Source organism: Anoplopoma fimbria, chromosome 9 (assembly GCF_027596085.1).
Source record: "Anoplopoma fimbria isolate UVic2021 breed Golden Eagle Sablefish chromosome 9, Afim_UVic_2022, whole genome shotgun sequence".
Lineage (NCBI taxonomy): Eukaryota > Metazoa > Chordata > Actinopteri > Perciformes > Anoplopomatidae > Anoplopoma > Anoplopoma fimbria.
Window position 1 is genome coordinate 26888444 of NC_072457.1, and position 26319 is coordinate 26914762.

At 43.3% G+C, this 26319-nt stretch overlaps 3 protein-coding genes across 6 annotated transcripts; 1 reads left to right on the forward strand and 2 right to left on the reverse strand.

Annotated features, from left to right (window-relative positions):
• Window positions 1-483: 483 nt before the first annotated feature.
• On the reverse strand, window positions 484-13136 carry LOC129095473 (transportin-2). 2 transcript variants are annotated; one of them, XM_054603926.1, is made up of 24 exons: window positions 12936-13136; window positions 12218-12317; window positions 11901-11976; window positions 11588-11737; window positions 9297-9403; window positions 9039-9172; window positions 8863-8944; window positions 7880-8002; window positions 7649-7767; window positions 7473-7533; window positions 7189-7360; window positions 5962-6114; window positions 5606-5831; window positions 5341-5512; window positions 5031-5225; window positions 4706-4864; window positions 3671-3758; window positions 3477-3575; window positions 3288-3383; window positions 3047-3122; window positions 2366-2465; window positions 2170-2244; window positions 716-845; window positions 484-597 (listed from the first exon to the last, which is right to left on the reverse strand). In XM_054603926.1, exons 2-23 carry the CDS (start codon window positions 12314-12316, stop codon window positions 738-740), a joined length of 2670 nt encoding a protein of 889 aa, XP_054459901.1. In that variant the 5' UTR covers window position 12317; window positions 12936-13136; the 3' UTR covers window positions 484-597; window positions 716-737. The 2 variants fall into 2 exon arrangements, with proteins under 2 accessions (XP_054459901.1, XP_054459900.1); XM_054603925.1 differs by having other exon boundaries at window positions 5001-5225.
• A 1068-nt stretch (window positions 13137-14204) lies between these two features.
• Window positions 14205-14871, reverse strand: rln3b (relaxin 3b). The gene is made up of 2 exons (XM_054605169.1): window positions 14670-14871; window positions 14205-14558 (listed from the first exon to the last, which is right to left on the reverse strand). The coding sequence occupies exons 1-2, from the start codon at window positions 14842-14844 to the stop codon at window positions 14278-14280; spliced, it is 456 nt and encodes a 151-aa protein (XP_054461144.1). The 5' UTR covers window positions 14845-14871; the 3' UTR covers window positions 14205-14277.
• A 1380-nt stretch (window positions 14872-16251) lies between these two features.
• On the forward strand, window positions 16252-26035 carry rfx1b (regulatory factor X, 1b (influences HLA class II expression)). 3 transcript variants are annotated; one of them, XM_054604136.1, is made up of 18 exons: window positions 16252-16348; window positions 17345-17718; window positions 20280-20377; window positions 20500-20613; window positions 21493-21566; window positions 21735-22017; window positions 22113-22294; window positions 22405-22524; window positions 22707-22825; window positions 22959-23077; window positions 23280-23383; window positions 23473-23624; window positions 23809-23906; window positions 24149-24298; window positions 24392-24603; window positions 24692-24845; window positions 24935-24980; window positions 25086-26035. In XM_054604136.1, the coding sequence occupies exons 2-18, from the start codon at window positions 17373-17375 to the stop codon at window positions 25256-25258; spliced, it is 2544 nt and encodes an 847-aa protein (XP_054460111.1). In that variant the 5' UTR covers window positions 16252-16348; window positions 17345-17372; the 3' UTR covers window positions 25259-26035. The 3 variants fall into 3 exon arrangements, with proteins under 3 accessions (XP_054460111.1, XP_054460112.1, XP_054460113.1); XM_054604137.1 differs by having other exon boundaries at window positions 25089-26035; XM_054604138.1 differs by lacking the exon at window positions 20500-20613.
• The last annotated feature ends 284 nt before the right edge of the window (window positions 26036-26319 follow it).

Consider the following 26319-nt stretch of genomic DNA (forward strand, 5'->3'; position numbering starts at 1 on the left):
TCTGTCTGTCCCTAACTACAAGTAGTAGGTCATAAAAAGTCTAAATAATAGTGCCACCCACAGTCAGTTTGATGTACTGCATGTGCAGTGTGTGTGTGAGTCTGTGTTGGTCTGTCTGCGTCGGTCAAGCTATCGGTTACTCTTGAGTTTAACTATCCCATTAAATTCTCAACTGTCCCTGTTCTCCCAGTAGCAGACCTTTCTGTGGCTCTTGTTCCCTGCATTGTAACTGATTCCCCCTCCCTCTCTTTCCCTGAACTTTCTCTCTGCTGGTCTCTCTCCCTGCCTCCCTCTTTTCCCCAACTTATCTATGCCTCCGTCTCTCTCCTCCATGTCCTTCTTTCTGTCCCTCTCTATCTGTCCCTACCAGTTAGTTTTTGTTTTTTTCTGTGTCGGGTCCCTGCCTAGTTAATCTAGAGGAGTCCCTCTTATCCCACCCTCCCACCCGCCCACCCTCCCTCTATGGACAAACACATAGGGCGTGGGGGCCGTCCGTCAGGGGAGCGGCCAATAGCGTCCCTCTCCCTCCCCCCAGATCAGGGCAGTGCAATACACAGATGGATGAGTTTCCCATTCACCCTCCTCCTGCTGGCTCACCTAGGAGGACGGACACAATGAGGTTTACTTCAGTATGAACATTCGTATACCTTTGGGTAATGATAATATATATATAAAACAATAGAAATATAAAGATAGTGATGTGTGTGGGGTTTACCTCTTGGGTGGGTGTAGAGAATCTAAACGCCATAGCAGGCTGCCAGTCTCTCCTTCAGCAGTGGGGGGAACTGCTCTGAGAACTGCTGCCAGTTCTCCTCCCCAACCTGCTCCTTAAAACCATGAAGGATCTGGAGAGGGGCAGAAGATGGAGGACGTTTTAATTTCAGAGACATCATCAACACCGTGCAATATAAGATTTGAATTTCATGTGCAATAATATTTTCATTACACTATGTGCAATATAATTTTCTACCTTTTTTTCAATATCATGCTTGATATTATATATTTACTTTATTCTCTATTAGGCACTGGTGTCAGTATAACGTCTTATACACTTTAGAATTTGACTATTGTATTTAATCTTTGTTGTCGTACTCTACTTTTTCTATTTTAGTTTACTGTTTACTTTAAACACACTTTAACTCTTATTGCTATTCTATTGCATTGGTGTTAGCATTACTTCTTTTAAACTTATTTAATAATTGTTATTCTATTGTTCATGTATGTTTATATTTGTATTTCATTGTTTTTTGTTATTCTTCTGTTGTAATCTTTGTTCAAACTTTGGCCCAAGTATTTTCTTAAGGATAAATAAAGTTCTCTCTTATTTTAAGTAATCTTTAACTTCTTCAGCAGCATTGGTTATACTACCAAAATGAGGCATACACAGACAGCTGCAGACACCACAGACGCTCAATAGTTATGTTTATACTTTCCACTTGAAGGACGCCTTCCCCACATGCGCAGGAGATTGCTACACTGCCACTTGTATTGTAGTGTTGTGGGTATATGGATTTCACTACAGAGCCAATGCATACTTATTCCCATGTCAAACTTTTGTACGCCCCCTCTGCGTACCGAGCATTTTGTTTTAAAATGCTGACAGTGTCTAGAAGCAGCCAAACAGGGAAATCCGTTTCAACCAAGCTAGAGAAGGAATCATCACAGAGCAGCAGGAGAAGAATAAGTGTGCTCAGTGCATTTTCCTTACTAGGTGACAATCCTTGTCAATTCAAACCGAAGTAGTCTAACGAAAGTGATATAGAACAAGCATGATCACCAGTAAATTGGCCAACTATGGATGCCCTTTGCTGTCAGCACACAGGTTAAATGTCACAAATGGAATATTATAAAAGTATTACAAAAGTTGTTGATTAGTATGAATCCATGCATCATTGATTTTGTACAAGGTTAGCACAGAGCATGTTGGCCTTCATATGGTAAGCTCCTGAGGGGGGACTGTGTCCTTGTTACTGAGAGGAACACAAACCTCAGGTCTCTACACCTCACAGTGACTCACATAGCGGGGAGAGAGGAGAGTGAGGGGTGTGATGATATCAGGGTGAGTTCAAATCAGCCTCTGGATGTGGAAAAACAACTTGCTCAATACGACCTGGACTGTGTGTCTACCCCTGGATCAACACACTGTTGCTTTTTACTAAGTGAGCTCACCTTATAGAACATGTCTCTCAAATCATCTTTAGGATTCACCCAGGAGGCCACTGCATCACAGAAGAAGATGAAGTCCTGAACACACAGAGGAAGAGGTGAGAAGGTTTCAACAGAAAGCCCTAAACATCTGCAGGTTTAAGTCCTAATAAAGACAGCGAAAAGCCAGAACTTAATGACTACAGTGCAAATGTCTCACCTGCACCACACCTCCTGGGTTCACACCGATCATCATGCAAATCCCACGGAAGGCAGAGTCTTTCTCCTCGTTGTCTCTGATGTTCCGCAGAGACGTACACCTGCCACATGCAATATTGACCAATCAGCATCCGTTAGACTTGATGCAGTCCCGACTTAGAATTCAACTCTCTTATTTTGTCTTCGAGAAATATTTATGAAATGAGAGCAAGTGAGCTAAAACAAACTAAGATGGTAAGATGGTGTGTGGGAGGACTTTTGTCTTTTATCTCGGCTCGAATAAACTCACAGACTTCCACGTTTCATTCTCACTGCTTACTGATTCCAATCATTTATCTAAAGAATGTCCATAAGGCAGCCCTTGTAATGCTGTTTGCAGCAATGTGATCGCACAAAAAAGCAAAGAGGGAAAAGGAGAAGAATAAGAACAGAATAAAATGCATATTGCCTGACAGGGACAGAAAACTGCCACAAATGTGTCTTGCAAGTACGGATAAGCTAACAGAATTACGCCCAGAATGGAAAGAGAGAGAAAAAGAGAGAATGTGTTGAGACCAGAGGATGACATAACATGTGTTGTGATTTAGGGCAACTGTGCAGCTGTTGTAAATTAAAAACAACACCACAAAGATGTCATAGCATTTGATATGAAAGCCAAAGAAAGAGATTTAATGTTCCTCACCAGGGTCGGATAAACTGTGGCAGCATGGGCGCGACCTCCTGAGGACACACGTAGCCCAGTCGACCGATGGTGATCGCTGGAGGAGGAGAAAGAGGAGTCAGGACTGCTGTTAGAAAAGTGTGTGTGAACTATCATGACACTAAATGCCTGTCAGTCCTAACATATATCTATAAAACATGTCGACTTCCATTTGAAAACAAGTGTTATAAAATAATAGTAAAATATTGGTGCAGTCATGTACCGGTGTTCTCCAGCAGAGTCTTGGGGGTGTTGGGTCGATTGATAATCTCGACCAGCTGGTTCAGAACCATAGCGATGTACGGCTGCATCTCCACTCCTGATAGAGAGACGCATCAATACACTGCATCTCATATTCAACCGTGCAAGCACTTAAATGCATCATGTAAAATATTGATTTGCACCAACTCACCCATCTGCATACAGATCTCTCCTATGGCCCAGGTAGCATTGTTGCAGACAGAAATGAACTCTGGGTTCAGATTTGTCCCGAGGATTGGCATGAATTCAGCTGCAGGACACACACAAAATACAATATATCACATTACACAAAAAAAAAGAGGAAGAAGGCGTATTAAGTACTGTATGTGAATGAGAGATAATTACCAATACACGGTTTGACATGAGGGAAGCAAGCCTTGGTCAAGTCCCCCAGTAGAGCAAATGAACTCTGTCGTACTTCAGGCATCGTATCCTGGGACAAAAGAGACAGAGAGACAAAGACAAATGTGAACACACACTGTTAACAGAGTGGAAAATGTGTCCAGTGGCACCCAACTAACAGAATATTGGCTTGGGCTTAGCATTTTTAAGATCCCAAATGTATTCATTTTTTCACCATACAACACCCAGTGTCAAATGTTGGATTTTTACGAGAAACATACAGGCTGTAAATGTATATATTTGCCTGTAGTTATGGTCAGTTGACTAATTTCTAATGATGCACTTCATCGGTTTCTGACTTTTTCTTCACACAGCAGAACCAGTTTTTCGTGTTTGTAGTTAGAGAGAGTTCAGGAGAAAAATGAGGGAGGGGTCACATTTCTCATGCACATATTCTTCTGTTGTCAGACAAAAACTATTCAATTCGATCGCAGCCCACAAATACTGTGGTGACCAGCTGTCATTACCGAGCTGAAGGTAAAATCTTTATTTTACTTTCTTGACAATGCAGATAAAATATATGGAAATACAGGTTAAAGACAGCAGCTGTGTTGACATTTAAAATGAGTGATTCCAGGAAAGGTTAGAAACAACAAAAGGTTTTCATAATTGAGTAAAAAAAAAACATACATTACCAGCTACTACTAACATGCATTTGTGCTTGTAAAACACAAAAAATGGCAGCAAACAACTCTTAACTGTATGATAAATGTGGCTGCTGACGAACAGACGCTCCGTAATTTAGACTGATAAAAAATATACGTGAGCGAGGAGAAAAAAAGGACTTGTGATGTAGCTCTCCAACACTCTTAAAGCAGTACATTTGTTGATTGCACTTCCAATTCTTGATGTTGTCCAACTCACTTTCCTTTAGAATTTGAATGCAAAAGTGTCTGCCAAAAGAATTTAATGTACCAATTGCAAAAAAGACTCATCAAATGTCAAATTAAGAGACACACACACATGGGCTCTCCTCACCTGCATGCACTGGAAAAGCAGCGTCATGATGTTACTGCGGGCCACCAGCGTGTCCACGTGGCCCCCCAGTCCCTCAGCTAAGCCGCTTAAAAGATCCAGAGCCACAATCATGAAGTCCTTGTCAGGGGCTTCGTACTGGTCTGGCTGCTGACTGTACATCTGTGACACACACCCACACACAGACACACACACACACACACAGAGAGAGAAGGGAACAGAAGGTGGAGAGAAAAGGTCAGAAACGGGACGAGGGAATAAAGTGGCAGTTATGTAAAGCAGGAAAAACAGGAATTGCCTCTGAAGAGTCCATGTCAGTGTGGCTCACCATGGCCTGAGCCAGTGTCTTCTGGACCAGGGTGACACAGCGCTGGTAGACCGGCTCACAATAGGGGAGGAAGCCGCTCTGCAGCGCCGTGGCAACAGATGACAGACACTCCAGGAGAGGGAAGAGATCTTTGTCTTCGTCCTTCAGCTCGTTCCACTTGGCTATCAGCGGAGGCATCAGCTTCTGTATGTACTCCTGAAAACACAAGTGTGTGATTTTGGCTTGTGGTTCTTCTGTTTCCATAACTGCTTATTGTAATCTATTACATGTGAAAACAGGGCTGTGTAAATGTGTTGCATTTTGTACTCACTGGCTGGTTGAGATGGTGTCCCACAGAGTCTGCCAGTGTTCCTATGGCATCATAGAGGATGAGCAGGTTCTTGTGCTGGTACTTCCCAAAAGCAAAAACCAGCGTGTCCAGGATGAAGCTCAGGTAAGGCACCAGCTCCGTACACGCCTCCTCCTCCAGGGTGGCAAACGCACTGTAGGAAAGACGAGATTGGTTAGACAGATGCATGAGCGAAAAGTAAGAAAACACAGTAGATGCGAACATACGGAAAAACTAAGAGTTGTACCTGCACGCTGCTTCCTGTACCCTTTTATTGCCATCCAGGATGCGTTTGAGCAGCTCAGTCATGAGGGGTTTGAGGTGAGCGTCGGGGGGCTGGCTGACCACCCAGTGGGCGTAGCGGCTGAGAGTCCAGCAGGCGATGGAGCGGACCAGGGCCTTCTTGTCGCACAAACACTGGATGAGGTGGGGGATGAGCTCAGGCAAATAAGGTACCATGCCTTGCATACAGCCTGGAGGGACAAACAGTTTTATACATCTAAAAAAGGAACAACAACAACAACATTTTTGGACTTTTATTGTCACGAGCTACATCAGTGGCTGAACAATGCACTTCAACATCAAGTCTGTGTCGCGTCTCACCCTCAGCGATAGCTCCCAGCACGAGGATGCCTGACTCCTTGATGACCCAGTCAGGGTGGAATAGCAGTCCTTTGAGGAGAGGCAGGAGATGGGGAAGCAACTCCTCACGAAACACATTGGCAAGAACGTCCAGAGCCGCCGCTGAACACTTCCCTGGAACGGGAAAACGACCAATCAGCATTAGATAACTTTGAAACTGTAATAATGCTGTGTGGAATCACTGACATAACACAGCATAAGAGAATAAGGGATGTCAGCTCTAAGATGATTAGTCATTGCTTTTTTCATGAGGAATGACCCATTTCCAAGAATATTTTGAGCACATCTCTGGAAAACACACGATTTAAAGTGGTGCTTTTGTTTAATACTTTATGGAGAAGATCAGTTTTATAGATCTGTCAATTAAATCTCATCATCTTTGTTACTCTATGTACATTAAAAACACTCATGTATTCATTTACTGAAGGAAATCAATCAATAAAGTAGCATATGTTGTTATGGTTGATAAAAAGCTACACCTAGTTCTAAACATTGAGCCCTTGCTCAAAAAAAGTTATTAATGGTATAATATGTAGTGAAATTGTTGGATGCTGTTTGTAAACACAGCATTCAAAATTTGCCGCTCCTCTCGGCTCAATGAGCGGGAGAGGGAGAGCACAGCGATGGTCGAGCAAGCTAGAGAGTGAATGACGAGAGGGGCCAGTGTTAGTGAGAAAAAAGCAATGAATCAGAAGAATAAAACTTTATTTTTCTGATTGTTTCATGGCAGTTGTTTTCTGCCGCCCAAATTAACACATCTAAGCCTCCTCACAAACCTGCAGGAAGGTGCCGGATTTTTTAATGAATACCGCCTAAGGCATGCTTAATTCTGCTGTGTCCTGTTTGCTCTCTCTGTGTCTGTCTCTGGTCAGGCCTGGGAGGTCTGTGAGCCTCCATACACTGAGGGTATTCCATCCTTGGAGTGACAGATATCCATACGTATAGCTCGCTGGCAGTAACTTGGGAGGGATGGTTTTGTGTTGGTAAATACAGTGTATACATCCATAGTTTTGTTTTATCTATGTGCTGGCATTGGTGCCAGATGCTGTTATTATATAATATTTTCTCTTTAATTAACTTCACTTTTGTTATTTCCTGCAAAACCTCAACAAAAAGGTTTTAATTTAAAAGTCTGCTACGTGGTTGTTAGAAAGGATTACTAAAGCAAGCTGCGTGTCTGTAACTCACGTAAGTTCCAGTCAGAGAGTGTGTCATCGTCGTCGTCCTCGTCTTCATCGATGTCCTCTCCCTCCTCGTCCTCCCCTCCCTCGTGCTGCAGAGTGACGGTGCGGGACTTGTGGAAGCGAGGCTTGATGTCTTGCTCGCTGTCAGGAACGGCCTCATCCTCTTCGACGTCGCCCTGGAGGACAACAGAGAGAAAAGTGAATACAGAATGGACACAGGTCAAAGAGGAAGAAACAAGAAGAAGTATAATGAGCTGGGAACATCTGATGTATCCAAAGGTGGCTCACCTTTAGAAGAATAATGTCAATCTCAGAGTATTTCATCCCGTTCACTAGGATAGGAATCAGTCTGTAAAAAGAGAGAGGCCATTACTTATCTGATAAAATTCATACAACACTTGATTTTCACTTTCATGTCATCAACTTAAATCTGTCCAACAACCAGTTGGCAGGTCAACACTTACTGGACCAAGTGGCCGGACAGGGCCTCCTTACAGATGGGCTGTTCAGCCAGAGTCAGCCAGAACTCACAGGCCTCCAGAGCCACGTTCTCATCTGGGTCCTGGGTCCGCTGCAGCATGTACTGGTGACAGACAACAAGAGGTGAGGAGGAGGAGGAGAAGGAGGAGGAGGAGGAAAGGAAAGCCAAACACTCTCAGTTTAAAGTTGCATGTGAGATCAAGTCCCAGCCTCACCTGGATGATGCTGTGCATGTGTGGGATGAGGCGATCAATGCGGACTTCCAGCAGCATGACCAGAGCCCTGCAAACATTCTTCCGCACTTCACTGTCCTCATCACCGGCCAGAGCAAACAAACTCTGGATAGGAAAGAGACAAGGAGAGAAACGGGGTGAGTGGCAGAGAGAGAAAGGATGGATTTGCAGGGCCAACAAATTTGAGGGCGGACAATAAATAGGGTGAGAAAAAGGTAACCAGAAAGTTAATAGATACAACTTTCACAAGTGCACTTTAATCTGTTATGCTTTGCAGCATTTACATCTTGACAGTGTTTGATAATGACCTGAACAGGGTTACAAGGTCTCGCCCCCCCACCCACACCCCACCATGTTGTCATAGCCGTTGATGATAAAAGTCTAGCTGGTCGATTCAAACCAACTTTAATGCTAAACTACTTCAACACCATTGGGTAAAATGTGTGTCCATCTGTTTAAATGAAACTGGAAAGTGATGCTTTAAATGCTGCGCCTTCATCATGTGGACAGTTTTGAAGCAGCATAGTTCACCCTGAAGAGAGATTTGTGCAAACTGCACCAGCTTCAGTGCATTCGTAAGCATTTTATGATATAAAAAATAAACGACTGCTTTCCTTTAGCACCATTAATAAGATAAAACAATAGATCAGCATCATGTTGCAGTAAACAATCTTTCCTTGTTTACATTAAAGGCAACTTCTTGCAAAGCACATCTCATGTAGCAGATGCCAAATATCTCACAAATGCAGATTTTAACAGTCTTGTTATCGGTAAAGCTGCATAAAGTTAAATGGAACAATGGAATGCATGCACAGCAGAGACTTGTATTCAAAAGTAAAAACACATTTCCCTTCTAATAGATAGATGCATTGTTACATATTCCATCTCTGAAATGAGCTAAAAGTAGGGAAGCAAGTTTTTAAAACAATGGAAATTGAACCAGCAAATAATTTTATTGCACTAACCTCAATGAAGGTGTCAATGTTATCCATCAGAGCCTGAGCTCGACCAATGATGAACTGGTTGACACATGCTATAGCATGAGACCTGAGAAAGACAGACAAAAACAAGGAGGATCTATACTGATGATTCAAACAGGGAGAGTGAAAGTGGGAAGTCTAAAGACTGGTGTTTTACTGACCTGATCTTGGGGCTGCAGTGCTTGAAAAACTGTAGGAATTTGGGGATCATGATGTTGAGGGGTCTGTTCAAAGCATCGCTATCCAACAGCTCGGATGAATCCTCGCAGATCTTCTGCAAAGCACCAAAAGAACCCTGAAAGGTGGAGAAAAATCATAAAGAAACAATGTTACAAACAAAGTAACGAGTAACTGATGTATATGTGATTACCACATTAACATTGCAAAGCTACTAGTGTGTGCAGGCAGGTGAGTCTGACCTCGCAGGTGTTATAGTCGTCTGAGTTGAGCAGATTACAGAGCTGAGGCAGCAATTCCGGCCAGGCCTGCAGCTCTCCTTTAGAGGCTATGGTCGTGATCAGGATACCTTTATGAGAGATAATAGAAAGGTTATCAAGGGCAAATCAGCTTTAACCGGTTAGCGATCCAACAACGGGCCCAAGCTACATAGAATCTTTCAAAGGCAGTAGCAAACTAGCATTGAAGCTAGAGTAAAGGTATCAAATGAAACTAGAAAACCCAAAGAATAAAGTGGTACCTTGCCAACCATGTCATGGCAGCTTTTCGGGAGGGGGAGAATATAGCTCCAGCTCAAGTCTTAATATTTGTGAGCACAAGTGCTCGCTATCCAATAGCCGAAAAATGCAATTCTTACAGAACTCTCCATATGTCAAAAAATGTTAATACCAAATCACAGCATGGACTTTTCTATGGTGTTCTTCAAGGTCTTGGTGTCTTAATGTGGTATTTTGAAGGGATTTTTTCATTTTTATCATGAAGTTAAGCACCAAATCAGTGTGACAAATGGTATAATTGCTGCAATAACTTATGAGGCATAATAGAGCACAGGGATCACCATCATAATGTTCTAAGGACTTATACACTTTCACTATTCATTTAAATAAATGTATGAATACATTTCTAACTCTGATTTATTACTAGAACAACTTGACACACTGCAGAGCTGAATCTCAAATTAACCTTCAGGTTCCGAGCTTACAGATGATGTATACAGATGTATACTAGTGGTAAACCAAGACAAAACACGAATAGTACATTTTAGACACAAATCATTACAGAGAAGTTCAGTTGTTTTTGGCTTTGGTTCAACCGTACTATCTTACTCTGAACAGTATAAATACCTTGGCATTACTCTCGATGAGCACATGACATTTAAAGAAGCTGTCAATGTTCTAGCTCAGTCAGCGGGAAGAGCACTAGGATCTGTACTGAACAAAGTCAAACACTGTGGTAATTTAGGATTTCATACATATACACAACTATATAACTCATGTGTATGTCCTGTGTCTGACTATGTTTCCAGTGTTTGGGGTTTTGGTGAGCACACAAGTTGCAACACAGTGCACCACAGAGCGATTAGATCATTCTTGGGAGTTAAAAAATCAACATCAGTTTTGGCCATTACTGGGGATATGGGTTGGGAATCTCCAAAGATCCGACATAAATGTCAAATGCTTCGACTTTGGAACAGACTTGTGAACATGTCAGATCAGAGACTTACAAAAAAGATATTTCATTGGGACATTTTGCATGGCCATCCCTGGGCTAAGGGTTTGAAATCTCTGTTTTATATGATTGACCTGTCTTTCATTTTTCAGAACAGGTTACTTTGTAATATTCAGGATATTAGGACCAAACTGTTTCTTATGCATAAAGAAAAATGGTCAGTTGACATATGGTGTAAACCAAAGTTACGAACTTATTGTCTCGTAAAAAACAACTATAATTCAGAACTTTATGTTAAGTATAATTTAAACAAAAGACAAAGATCCCTATGTGCACAGTTACGCTCAGGAACATTACCATTAGCCCTAGAGATCGCTAGGTTTCATTCCACTCCAGAGGAGGACAGAATCTGTTTGTTGTGTGAGCTCGGGGAAATTGAAAATGAGGTGCACTTTTTGTTTTACTGTCCTGTTTACGAGGACATAAGGGACGTCCTCTTCAGTAAAATGACTTCCATTTATGTTGATTTCTTTTGGCTGGATGATTACGAAAAACTTGAGTTGTGTTTTAGGAAAGGAACCTTCTTTGTAGCAGTTTTTATTTGCCAGGCCTGGGAGAGAAGGCAGAATGTTTTGTTTAAGATGGAGCGGTGAAGCAACATGTCATTTTGTAATCAAATGTGACCTGATGAGATGTGGATCCACTGCAGCTGTACTGTATGGTGTCTTGTAAACCCATGAGGGTTGGGCACGTTTTTGTGCATGACACGAAAATAAAAAAATATCTATCCATCTATACAAATTTGATGTGGTAAAGACTGTTGACCTTGACCCTGTTGACTTTATCTATCCCTGAATAACACCTCCCTGAATATATATTCGAAGTGGGGTTCAAAATAGGTAACGAGTAACTTAACCCACCATCATTGCATGCAATCTTTCAATACAGCTTTAAAATGCAGCGCTCCCTCCCACACAGCTACATTACCTGCAAAAGTCCAACCACCTACATAATAGTCTGACTCACACCGGCTTGGAAACAATGTAGCAAACACTTCATTTCTCTTTCTCACTCAAACACCCACCGATCGTGGCTCTGATGAGCGGTGAAGGGTCTCCGATGTTGTTGAGGCATTCTCGTTTGATGAAGTCAGCCACATTGGGAGGGAAGTTCTGGTAGTGAGCCTTAACATTGTTCTTCAGTATCAGGCCGCTGAGAGAGCGAGTGGGCTCGTCTTGAGAGGGAAGGCAGCAGAGAGGAAGAGGATAAAGACATGTTTAAAATGGGAAAGAGGAGGTAAGATACAGACATATTAGCAGGGGACAAGCAAGGTTAATTAGTAAATGACAAGCCTGTTCTATTGTCAGAATCCTCATATTTGACATGCACATACATACCCTCGGATTTGAGGCTTGTGAGGACAAAGATGAGATAGTTGTTGAAATCTGGAAACTGATTAAGTTGCTCCAGTTTCTGCAAGCTATGTTAAGGAGTACAACCGTACGCACATATAGAGCAAAAGCTCACACACCTTGACATTTTGGGCAGTACGGACTCATATACAATCACAATAAAAACACACAAGCATATGCAGTTGGTGCAAGCTGCGCATGACAGCACACCCACTTTGATGAACAAGCTCTCATGCATGAAGCTGAATCTCACACCTTTTTCTCTCACCCTCACACACACACACACAGAGATATAAGGATACTTCTTGCACAGCCCTTTGTGTTGCTGTGTCTGGGGACTGTGAGTCCTTGAGTAGCTGAAGCACTTGCTGAAGACCCTGTTCATCTGGCTGCCACTCCATCCTACAGGACACAGACGCACACATAACCTGTTTAGGATGCATGGATTACACATACTGGTTCCTGCAACCAGGTGGCCCCACCTTTAACCTGACATAACGCCCAAGTAACGTAGGGACACGCAGTAACGACTGCAGAACGCCTGGCATGTGATGGCTGCCGTTACTAATAGCAACAACACGACATGGTTTACGGTTAGCTGCTGTAAACTACAATGCACTCATCTGTAGTTTCAGTGTGAGATGACATGGCGACACCATGGGCCCTGAACGTAGCACCACGGCTGTAAAGCAGCAGACAGCCATACATCTCGATGTGGACGGTCTTATTCCACATGAGGCCCAGACGCAAATATGTGGCTCTTTCAGCTAGCATGCTAGCTTAGCATCGCTGTGATGCTTCACACATATACACACACACATATACACACAGCAGCGCTATCTCACGTTAGACACCGGGACGTGGTGTTGTGTTATGATAGTAATGTTTGTAATCAAAGCAACAAAGGCGCAAACAGAGCCAGTATTACGCACAACAGAGCCGCCGCATCCCCCTCTCCTCCCCGGCGGCTACTAGCATAGCCACCTAGCATCATCATGGAAGTACCGCGAAAGGTTTTACCTGCTCGCTCCGGTGTGGTAGATCTATGTTTCTATAGACAGTAGTGCACCGACGCTTTTACGATTAACATGAAATACAACGTGACTGCGATGTGGGTGACTGGCTACAAACTTCTGGTCTGTGCGGGTCTCTGCGGTTGCTATGCTAGCTGGTAGGTGACAGAGATTGCATGCCTTGCAATCAAGCCGGGTGATCAGTTTGATCGCGTTCGGCTTCCGTAGCTCCGGCGGACACACTCACTGTGCGGGAGGGGAGCTGCTGGGTTCTCTGTTTGATGGACAGCCACTGTGTCTGTCGGTGTTAAGTGTTTACTTAATGTGTTGATTAATTAAGAGGCATCACATATTTTAATTCAGTGAACACATTTATCACATGAACCGTTTGGTGTTGTGTTTCATTCCTGACCACCAGATGGTGTCAGTTTCAAAATCCCCACATCATCTAACTCCTGTAATTGATCTGTATGAACTGCTACAGGACACAATATCATCAACCCTACTACAGCTACAACAGTTACTACCATTGTGGAGCTTGTAAGGTCCGTTTTGAGGACAATCTCTGAAAGGAGGATGAGCAAATGCTTATGATCACACTGAAATAAACATCCAAACTCCAACAGCAGAGGCTTCACAGAGGCAGTATGGTGCTGGGACATACAGTACCAGTCAAAAGTTTGGACACACCTTCTCATTCAATGGTTTTTCTTTATTTTATTTTTATTTTTTTATACATTGTAGATTAATATTGAAGACATCCAAACTATGAAGGAACACATATGGAATTATGTGGTAAACAAACAAATGCTCAACAAACCAGAATATGTTTTATATTTTAGATTCTTCAAAGTAGCTGAATGAGAAGGTGTGTCCAAACTTTTGTCTGGTTCTGTATATCACACTAAATGTGTGTCACATGTGGTGTCTAACCCCCTGCAAAATCACAGAAAGCTGCACTAATTCATTGAATATGAGGCCACTCTGTGTATTCATAGTCACCACCACTTCCTATAATTTCGAAATCCTTGACAAAACTCAAACTGTATTTCTGAAACAAGGCTTTAGAAAAGTGTTGCAAAAGCATGTAATATCATTTTAGTGTCTTTTGAAAGAGGAACAGATACTGTCATACCAACTACACAACGCTTTATTTCACATGTCAATATCTTATAATAACAGTAAACAAATGTTGATACAAATACACATTCTGGCATTTATAGTCAACACATAGTTGGATGGGATGTGAAATTTAAAAAATCCTTGGTGTGAAGAAATGAAGCAATTACATAGGAAAATAGTGGAGCTCTGCATTAGTGACAGGACAAAATGTAAATAAGAAACAAGATTCAGCACAGAGAACTGATTTCACTTTTGCTACAGCCCCACTTGCAGCAGGCGTTTGACAGTCCGACCACTACATCCCGTCCTTTCCTATCTGCACTCCGGAGAGCCTCCAGCACCCCCTCAGAAATTTGTGAGCGGGCTAAGCGGCTGAATCCAGTAGCCACAGATGCCTCCTTTAATGTTTGATCTCTCCATACTTCGGTCTCTGCAGGATCCTGCTTGCCAGCAAGTTGAGGGATGGAATTTGTGTTCCACGGGTCAAAGGCCTCTTCTCCAATAAGAGCTGATAAAAAGCACAGGCAAATTCTCATAATATTACTGTTTGTCTCAAGGAAAACACTGCACATCATCGAAAAATGTACTTGTATCCATAGTTTCTCGTACACACTCTTACCTGAGTCTCCCACGCTTCTCCTCCAGCGAGAACCACCGCAGGTAAAGATGACAGCTCGTATGAACTCTCTTCCACACAGTTTCACCCCATAGAATGAGGGATGGGCGTCGTTGGACCGCACCCGGTCTACCAATGCCACCAACAAGCCCAGGGTCAAGAGTGCTGCCTTCCACATGTTGCAAGTGAAAAGATGCCGTAGGTGTCTCAAATGCTGCTTGAGGTGCCTGTGTCTTTGTGTTACTCTCTGGACTGCTCGTTTTATAGGCCTTGGCATCTCAGAGAAGGACCTTACTCGCCTTCACTCTTTGTCATGCCCAGAGATAAGACCGGAGACCTTTAGGGGCAACAATGCACATAGAGAAAAAGAGAAATTGAGATAAAGTAGCAAATGATGCCAGAGGTGATGTCAACAGAGCTCTTAGCTATCTAATCACCTGCGACCTTTTGCTGGCCTTTCAGTCCTTTACACCAGTTGGGTTGTGCAATGTGTCAGCACACTATCTCCGTCTTGCTATCTGCTCTGCCGTGCAATGGATGGAGATCACTATCCATTCACCTAAAAGATAACTAGGGTGCTATACGTTGGTGTTCACCACAATTTGCACACACACACACACACACACACACACACACACACACACACACACACACACACACACACACACACACACTACACTACTACAGACTCAGATCAATTGTCAACTTCTATGTTGTAAAATATGAATTATTAATACAAGCCTAGAGAGGAGGGGGGATATCAGAATCAGAATCCGGTTTATTGCCAAGCAGGTTTTCACAAACAGGGAGTTTGCTGAGATGTAGCCCTATTGGTGCATATACAAAAACATAAATATAGCATTGAAAAAAGCAAAATGAAAATATCTTAAACATACTATTGAAAAGATGTACAATGTGACTGTTTAGAATGAAAGAGCTAAACAGAAATGTGGAGGGATACATTCTAGGGGACTTGCAAAGGTTCAAAAGTGTTAAGAGTAAATGTACAGAGATAATAGAGTCCAAAAAGAAGTGCCTTAATGTAACTCATATACAGAGCCAGTCAAAAGTTTGGACACGCCTTCTCATTCAACTACTTTGAAGAATGTAAAATATAAAACATATTCTGGTTTGTTGAGCATTTGTTTGTTTACCACATAATTCCATATGTGTTCCTTCATAGTTTGGATGTCTTCAATATTAATCTACAATGTAGAAAAAAATAAAAATAAAAATAAAGAGAAACCATTGAATGAGAAGGTGTGTCCAAACTTTTGACTGGTACTGTACAATGTACAGAGGTAATAGTGCCTTAATGTAACTCATATATGATTAATGGCGGTAGCAAGATCAACCATCGAAAAAGTAAGGTTCAGTAAGTCTAAAAGTGGTCATCTGACGTTCGGCTCTGGTGAAATTGACAGACAGGAGCTGTCTACCAATGAACGATAAGACATTTAAATGACGCTGCGACCACCCCGCAAGTCAGCCAATCAGCATTTAGCGTAGGGCGGAGCGATGACGAGAGGGTAGCAACAGTTGCCCCGGTGAAGGCAAGGCGCCATAGACACGGTAGTCCTGGCGACAAGAACCAAGCAACGGGAGTCAACAACAACAACCTAAATCTAAAGGGGAAAAAATACTTCAACGACTTAAAAGGATAATATTGGGATAAACATAAGGTGAAAAAGTTAAATATTTCAGAATTATCATTTATTTATATTTATTTTGTTTATTACGTATGTGGTACTTGTTTGTACAACCGTCGGCGTTAACGTGGTGTCGCTCGTCGGTCGCTCGCCTCCTCTCAAAGGCTCACTGTTGTTATGGCGATGTCAGAGCTTTGATAGGAGCACAAGATGGCGGTGTGTTGGAGAGCCGAGCGGACTTTGTTGCTCCTGTGTTAGAATGACATTCTTTAAGTCTACAGTTTCGACTATGGTGACATGATAATGACACGTCTTTAGTGGTTAAGGTTAAGGACTCACTACACCTTCCTACCCCAGTGACTAGCGGCTAGCTGGGGCTCCTTCACCTCTCTCAGGGGGAGTTCACTCCTCTCTGCTCACTTTATGAGTCCTCACCACCCTCACAACACTGAACACTGAACACAGGCTGGACACACGGAGCTCAGCCCTCCAGGAGGTGTATGTGCTGAGACATGAGTGCACACTGTGCTTCATGCTGTGTTGGAGACTTTTGTAAAGTTTCTGTAGTGACATTGCGGAGGATCCTCTGGTTGTCTTGTTGGCCTGTTGGCTCAGGCAGGAGTGGCTTATGTGCCTGTGGGATGGCCTAAAGTTGTGACTGACAGTGGGTCCAAAGAGGCATATGAGTTCACTCACATGGTACTATCCAGTGTTCACTGTGGCCTGTAGCTGTTTTTATTCCACTTTGCTTTGAGCATGTATTTCCTTGCTTCTGTTAATGTGTGTTGTGTACTGGAGCAAACAGGAAACGCTCTAGGCCGCTGATAGTTTCCATCAAGAGCCCCACTTCCTCCTCTGGTTCATGCTCCACGTGTGTGCACATGTTTGTTTCAGTGTGTGTGTGTGGCCCCAATCATAGAGGTGTCGAGTAACATGCCCCCAAAAAGTGTGTTGTTATGGATGTTTGTGGCACTTTGTTTAATGAGGGCATGTCTCTTCTTTTTTTTGTTTTTTTTTATATATCCACAGAACTGGTGCCCTCAAAACATTGGTTGCCATGGCAACTTCCGGATACTCTGAGGACCTTCAGCCTCAGCAGGCCAACACGGTAACCATAGCAACACCTCCTGCCACCACAACCTCATCTGCAAAGACGGCACACTTCCTGTCCGAGATCCCACCAACCTCTGGAACCATTGTATCGGCCAACCAATCGTCCGCCGCCTCAAAAACAGGACAGGATGCACTTTGTTCTCAAGCGCCACCCACCAGCCAGAGCCAGAAGGCAGTGGTTCTGACGACGCCCACGCAGCACTATGTGAACCCAGATATCCAGCATTCTGCTGTCCAGAAAAGTAATGGTCAGAGCAACTCGCCCCAGTACATCATAGTAACTGTTACAGGTGAGAGACCGTGTAATGATTGACACATACCTGCATCCTACATACTGTGCACACAGACATTATGTCGTTTTTCTAGCAGCAGGAGAGCAGAAGATGAAATGCAGTCTGAGAAAAGCATCAGTTTATCTAGGATCAAGTCAATGTATAAGGGGTTAAAAGCAACAGGCTGGATCCTGGCTGGAGACGGGGAGATTGACTGGTACATTGTGATCAATTCTAGTTATCAAACGGTGCAGATTGGAGTTGTAGATGATTTTATTCTAATTATCTTTAAAATGACGACAAATATAAAGTCTTTAGTTGCCAGGGCCTCAATCTCTAAAAAGTTAGATCAAAGTGGTAGCAAACAGTACTTAAACAATAAGTGCATTAGTTAATCCACAGAAAATGAATTGTCAACAACTTTGATAATGAAGTAAATATTTAAATCATTAATCAAGGAAAAAGCCCAAATATTTGCTGGTTCATGCTTTCCTCTGTTTTACATCAATTTTACATTACATCAATGTAAATGGATTATCTTTAGGTTTTGGACTGTTGGTTAGACATTAAAAATAAAAAATGTCAATTTGGGTTCTAGGACGTTGAAATTGGCATCTCCACTATTTTCATTACATATTATAGACTTAATGAACAATCAATTAATATTTTACTTCATGAATAACTAGCACCACAAATAAATAATCAACATTCTAAGTAATAATTGGTTGACTTAAGTTAGAATTGTGGCACTTAAATGTGCATCAAGCTCAAGGCCATTATCTGATCTTTATCCCACTGCTATTACACTGCTATCCACAGACATTTAAGAACTATTTGACATTCTGCACATTATAGTAATAATTAGATATGATAATGTTTGTTAGTTCATTGTGTTGTGGCCATTTAGATTACAGGTTTTAAGCCCTACCTAGTTGCTTTCCTTGTTCATAATAGTTTGATTAGATGTAGTTTAAGCAGAGATCTTATTCCCACCAGAATTGCCTTTCTGTTTGGGTGGTGCATATATTATGAGGACGTAATAAGCTGATGGACATGGTTGCTAGGCTGCGTAGTCCCGAACATTGGAGTGTGGATGGCTGATGGATAGAACCTGACTTAACTTCTACTCTGCTGCTTTTGCTATTATAGAGAGTCTGTGGTACAATGACGTTTTTTTTCAATTACATTTAATCAACATGGTTTTAAGTGAGCATTTACAGTTGTACAAAATATAAGATAAGAGAGTATCTAAGGTGATTAATGTAATGCATGCTTACGAGGCTTCACTATTTCCAGATGTTATTAATTTAGACAATTGCTTTTCCAAAACTAAATTTGAATTAAAAAAACAAATGTGTTAGTAAAGCTTTTAAAATATGCTTTTAAAATATGGTGTTACCTAGTGGATATGAAAGAAAACTGAGCCCAACACTGGTGTCTATCTGAATGTTTATTTTAGGGCTGTCTATTCGTAGATCTTTTTGCCTGCTAGTATCAAGTAACACTGTGCACTTTTACCCAGAGTGAGACTCACAGGCCCGGGGCTTGTCAAACACTCATGAAGTAGGGCCACTAAGTTTGAATAACTTTGCTTTATAAACCTAACCCTCCCTCATATCTCTGGACTGCAGTAAAAAGAGCTGGGCTCTAATCAGTACAGTTATGCAGCTCACGCAGTAATCATGCACTATTAAAGAGTTATACTTTAGCTTTTGTGCTTTTTTGTTCAATGAATCCACATGTATGATTGCTGGCTAGATTTATGATATTAGAGTTGTATGTATAAAAGGTTCCCACCAGACAGCAGTGACTAATTAGGTATTTAGACAGAAGCCTAGGGGAAACACTTTGTAACCTCTAAGGAACATATTAAGTATTCATTGGTTCTGAAGTGTCTTATTGAAGGAATTTGAAGTTGTTTAAAACAAAAGTGATCCACTTTCCAAACTGCCAGGTTGGAAGGAACAGTTAGTTAATCACTTTTCATCCCTTATCATAATGAAAACATTAAATTGAGTGTTGGGCAGTGCAGAGTTGTGCTGGCTAAAGTTTAACTACAGGTTTGTTTACAGCAGTTAACAGCAGCACAGTGGGAGCAGGACGGTGCAAAAACAGTTTAAGTAAATTGTTTTCTCACCTGAAGGCTACAAGGAAGTCAATATTACCCTCTCCTCCTACCACCCTCCATCCTCTGTTTTCTCCCTCCATCCATCGCCCCTCGTGTATCTCTCATTTCCCTCTCTCATCTGATCTGCATGTTTACAAGATGGAGTGATTCCTCTCTCCATCTGTGGAGATTAGCTGTCCAAGGCTGTCCTTCTGCATGCAAGATATAAGGATGAAAGCAGAGTTGGACATACGCACTCGTTTCTCCTCCCTCACTATCAGTCTCTCCTCAGTGGAACCAAAAAAAAACTTTGTTGTAAGATGTTCTGCGGTGACTGTTATTACGATTTGGAAGCAGTGTGCCGTGAGTACTGATCTTGTGGTAATGGTTGGGTGATTTCTCTATTGATTTGTTCAATAATCTGATGAAACCTCTGTCTCTCTCTCTCTCTCTCTCTCTCTGGCATCCATAGAGGGCTCTGTTCACTCCAATGACAGCCTGTCAGACTCCAGCCCACCTGCCCCTGGTGGTCCTACTCAGGTGGTCCAACCAGTGCAGTCCACCCAGCAGGTAAGATGCAAACATATACACAAACACCAATTATTTACCATTTGACCAGGTAGGGGCATGTCACAGCAAAATGGCTGGGTACCCATAGTCCTATCTGACACTGTGGCTTTACTCACCTGCAGAGGTCAGTGTTGCAGGCGGTGTCGCAGGCAGCCAAGAGGATTCAGTCTGGCCGCATCAACAATCCACAGTCTGTGCACATCAACAATCCACAGTCTGTGCACATTAGCCAGGAGGTAAACAGACATACAAAAAAAATATCTCTTATCATGTAAGACAATATACAACAAATGCATTTAATAAAAGGTAATTTGATTATGCATCTTTTAGTATCGGCTTTACTCACTGCTACAGGCAGATAGAAAGAGAGGAATGTAGGAGAGAAAGCCATTTTGAAAAAAAAACGCTTGCCTTCTTTGCATGTCTTTTCCCCTCCATCACTACGGCCTCCTCAGGCTGTCTGTGATGTACCTGAAAACTGAACTCTGCAGGTCACCTCTGTGAGTGAATGAATGAGCTGTTAGGATTGTTTTTTGGCCACCCTGTGTCATTTTATGTAAATAACCTCTATGGATGACACCGACAAAGTAAAAGGATAACATTTAGAATTTTTGACGGTTTACAATTATTTTTCAGGATGGTTTCTGAAAAAAACCCTCTTGACCCTGACCCAGATATGGAGCAAAGCACTCTTTAGTCAGTAGAACAACAATATGCAGTGTGCATAGTTTTAATGGAAAAATGGTTGATTTATTATCATCACACTGATTCATGATGTTTCCAGCAGCAGCAGGCAGCTGTTCTCAGCTAAAAAGCTCTAAATATGATGTCATGATACGCTATCTGCCCTGCACATAATGACACACAGACAAAGCTAGTGATTAGCTGGTGAACAGAGCTATAAGAACAGAGCTATAAGCGTGTGCCGATTAGACTTGGTATATACATGCTCCTAGTTGTGTAATAGACAACTGTTTGCTAACACGTTTACCATACAACAAAAGGTAATACTATGTTAATAGGGTGTTGTTTGACCTTGTTTTTTTTTTTGTTGCCCTAAAGTGGCTCAAATTGAATGACTTCTTCTTTAAGTCTCCTGTTTGATTCTTGTCCAGGTGGAGCATGTGTACTCTGGACAGGTGCAGTATGTGGACGGAGGAGGAGATGTGACTTTTACTACGTCCTCCATGTGAGTAGATAGGTACCCACTGTGTGTGCATGTTGACATAGACATGCTCACACACACACACGATCTATCACACACAACTTGTTACTTTCCTAGTCACACAGCTGTGTCTATTGTGCGTTTATATGTTTGTGTTTGTGTTCGTGTTTGTGTGTGTCTTTTCCTGTCCAGTCGATCGAGCAACTACCCCTTCTCCAACTCGCCCCTCTACTCCCAGACCCCTCCCACCTCCTCCTCCTCCTACTACGAGACCACGCCCAGCACTGAGTCAGACATCACCGGCTCTGTGACATCGCAGGCGGTTTCTGTGGCAACAGCGGGAGCCAATTGTGGGGGAGCTACTGCTGGTGGAGGGGGCTATGTCATTCAGGGAGGTTATATGTTAGGAGGAGGAGGAGCGGCAGGTGGAGGACAGACTTTCTCCAGCCCTAACTCTCGTGCCCCACCCGCTACTGTGAGTACTCAAGTTCAAAGTGAACAATGTACTGGTTACAATCTGAAATATTAAAGTTCATAAAATGACACTCTGACACCGTCCATCCTCCGTAGGTGCAGTGGCTGTGTGATAACTATGAGGGGGCGGAGGGGGTGAGTCTACCTCGCTGCACCCTCTACTACCACTACCTGCTGCACTGCCAGGAGCAGAAACTAGAACCTGTTAATGCTGCATCCTTCGGCAAACTCATCAGGTCGGTCTTCATGGGGCTAAGAACACGGAGATTAGGGACCAGGTATTCACACACACACACACACACACACACACACACACACACACACACACACACATATTTTGCTAGACGAGCATCTCAGGGCATCGTCATAACTCGTGTGTGTGTTTCAGAGGGAACTCAAAGTACCACTACTATGGCCTGAGGATCAAATCTGGTTCCGCACTGCTCAGACTGATGGATGAACAACAGCACATGGCGATGAGGCAGCAGCCTTTCTCTCAAAAAAACAGGTATCCACAGGAGGCCGTGTACTTATATCCCTTAACAACACTTAGTGCATCTTTTTGGTAGATGATCCATTCGAACAAGATGTATCAGTCGCTTTGCCTACGAAGCAATTGCAGCTTGTTTCAAGTGCCTCCCTGTGACGCTTTCTCATTGTCCTCTGATTGATGGGTACTCTGTCCAATAGGATAAAGCCACTTCATAAGGCCCAGGGGATCTCCAATGGGACTTCAGGTGGGATGGGTCAGCAGGCCTCGGGACTTTGTGATATTTCAGCGCAGGTGCAACAGTATCAGCAGTTTCTTGGTGAGCAATGCCTACACTCTGCAAAAACATTTTTCGTATTTTATTTAAAAGAAACAAATACTTTTGATTAGTGTTCTTGGTAGTTTTGTTACTCCGATATACAAGCCGTGAACAACTGCTGTCTCTTGTGCAGAGCCATCAAGGCCGCTGCCAGACTTTGTGGACATTGATGTGCAGGATCGAACCCTGCCTGATGGGATCCTCTTAGAGCACCTCAAGGCCTTTCAGACTCTCTACAGGGAGCACTGTGAGGTAGGCAGTCATGGACAACGACAGCAAACACACACACTGACCTTAGCTTTCTTCTTTGTCCACATACACAAGTCATAGCCTTGATGTAGCTGCTGTTATCACACAGCTTTAACAAAGGCAGACACTGTCGAGCAGATCATGGAGCCAGAAGTGTTAAGATGGTTAAGACACCTCCGTGGTATTATGTGTGATCCCCCAACAGGCCATTCTGGACGTGATGGTCAACCTGCAGTTCACCCTCGTGGAGACACTGTGGAAATCCTTCTGGAGGTTCAGCCAGAGCAGTGACCCAGAATCACTCAACCTGTAAGCGTCATTAATATATAATAATACTAGCACATGTACCTCATCCGCTGCTGTAACTGGTATGGATGTCGTGTCCTCTCCTCTTCCAGGCACAACGAGTCTGAGAAGCGTCTGCCCAAATCCTGCCTGGTGGTGTTGTGTAAGTATGAGCCGGTGCTGCGCTGGACCAAAGATTGCGACAACCTGCTCTACCAGACTCTGGTGGAGATCCTCATCCCTGATGTACTCAGACCCATCCCTAGTAAGTTTGTAAGACCCGTTAGAGGCCTGTATACAAAACTGTTAAGTGAGGCAATCAAGACTGATTGACTCATTTACAGCATAGGGGACTTAATCCGGCAGCAAATTCAGGGGTTTGAATGTAAACCCTCTCTCTCTCTCTCTCTCTTTTTATCCTCTCTTCATCACCACCATCCCTCCCTCAGGTGCCTTAACTCAGGCCATTCGCAACTTTGCCAAGAGTCTGGAGAACTGGTTGACAGGCGCCATGATGAACATCCCAGAAGAGATGGTTCGCATAAAGGTATTTGCATGCTTTCTGCACTGATTAGTTATTAAGACAGAGCTCTGCATCCATTTTCTAGATCTTTCCTTTTTCATACACAGCAGCGTTTCAGATCCATCCGGAAGATGTCTAGATCCAGTTCAGACAGTTCACATCTGGCATATCCATTGAGCTTCAATGTCTTGGGCGACTTCAGCTGCTCGACATGCGCCATCTTCTTATGTCTCCCTTCATTCCCTCTCCTCCCTCTGTCCCTTCAGGTGGTGTGTGTGAACTCCTTCTCCCAGACGCTGCGCCGCTACACCAGCCTGAACCACCTGGCCCAGGCGGCCCGTGCCGTCCTGCAGAACACAGCCCAGATCAACCAGATGCTCTCAGACCTCAACCGCGTTGATTTCACTAACGTACAGGTGAGTGCTACTATCTCACCCTCCCATCCATAACTGTACATTAGTGTATAAAGCAGAAACCTCACACTGTCCGTCCCCCCCCCTCCCCTTTAGGAGCAGGCATCCTGGGTTTGTCAGTGTGAGGACCGTGTGGTTCAGCGGCTGGAGCAGGACTTTAAAATGACGCTGCAGCAGCAAAACTCTCTTGAGCAGTGGGCTACCTGGCTGGACGGTGTCGTCTCCGAGGCCCTGAAGCCCTACGAGCACAACTCTGCCGCTCTACCAAAGGCTGCCAAGGTCTTCCTGCTCAACTGGTCCTTCTATAGGTGAGGGGGAAAAGAAAAACAGAATAAATATATATAAAAATATGTGGTTTTACGTGGAAGATAACTGTCTTCTCTGCTTTCTGAACAGCTCCATGGTGATCCGGGACCTGACTCTGCGCAGTGCTGCCAGCTTCGGCTCCTTTCACCTGATCCGCTTGCTGTATGATGAGTACATGTACTACCTGATAGAACACAGGGTGGCCCAGGCTAAAGGAGTGACACCCATTGCGGTCATGGGAGAAGTACGTGTCGGCACATACGGTCACATAGTGTCAGTCTGCACATGGTGATACACGTTTATAAAATGTCCAATCATTATTCTGTGTTGCAGTTTGCCAGCACCGTCAAGAGCCGAATCTCTCGGGACATGGAGAAAGGTAACTACGCCGTGATTGTCCTCACATATATGATCAGTTTCAAAGTTTTGCCCTCAGCCCTGTCATCGGGTCACCTAATGCCATGTTAATGCCTTTCTCCATCAGAAGAAGAGGAGGATGATGAGGAAGAGGAGAGCGAAGACGAGGGCGGCGATCTGGTGCTGCAGTCCAGCTCTCTGAGTGCGATGGACGACGAGAAGGACCCGATGGAGCCGCCCGCCAAGCTGCCCCGAACGAGTTTCAATCTGCACACTCTGACCGACAGCTCAACACCTTAGCTACACATTCGGAGAATTATCACACACACACACACACACACACACACACACACACACACACTTAACACACACCTTTGCTTTAAGTTTCACATCATGCCATCCCATTCTGTCACCCTGTGTACGCTTTGGGTTTTGCAAACAGCTGATGTTTGGTGTCGAGCGTGTTGTGGTTCCGGTGTGATTGTGTAATCATGTGAAAAAGTGGAAAAGCCTTTTGCCAATTTTGTACTTTTGTGCTGCTGCCATTCTTTATCTCTCTGCCTTCGCCTGATATTTTACAGTCCTTGCCTCGTTCCCTGTGCCTTCCCTGTTTATCCGGTGGCTAGTTACCTGTAGCCACTCCTGTCCAGCCTCATCGATCTTGTACATAGTCTTGATTCCCTCCTGCCCGGCCTTAACCACTGACCTGATTCCTGTGGAGAGATCAGAAGACCCCGGTGTTCTTCATTGTAATCCAAAATATCTCTTACCTTGCCTTTAAAGCAGTGACTATGCAGGCAAGCTGGACTTTAATGAACACAACTGTCTGAAATATACTTTTTAATCTCAGTGTAGCATCTGGAATGATACTGCATTATGAATTTTGTTGGGACATGGATGTTGATTCACAGCTGTGTGTGGATGCCATATTTTAAATCATGTCATTTCTTATTAATTTGGCCAATTAACTGATACCCTGTGCCTTTGAGAGATTGAAAAAAAAAAGCTTGTATTCTATATATTCTGTGTTGGTGGATTAATAAATGAAGGTCCTGTGAAGTAGTCTTGGTGTTGTCATGAATATTTAGCTGTGAAAAAGAACAGAAATGTTGACAGTCAAGCCTTGTTGTGATGATTCTGCCCAGTTTGCTGTTCTTCTTCTTCCATCCATCCATTCGTTATTTTAAATTCTAATTTACACGAACACACACACACACACACACACACACACACACACACACACACAGGACAGACTGCTGGACCACCACGCACACTTTCACAGAAACAACAGGACAAGGTCAAAGCTAATCCCACCCAATCAGCAGCACTAACTACACTGTATCCATGGCAACCTTTGTACC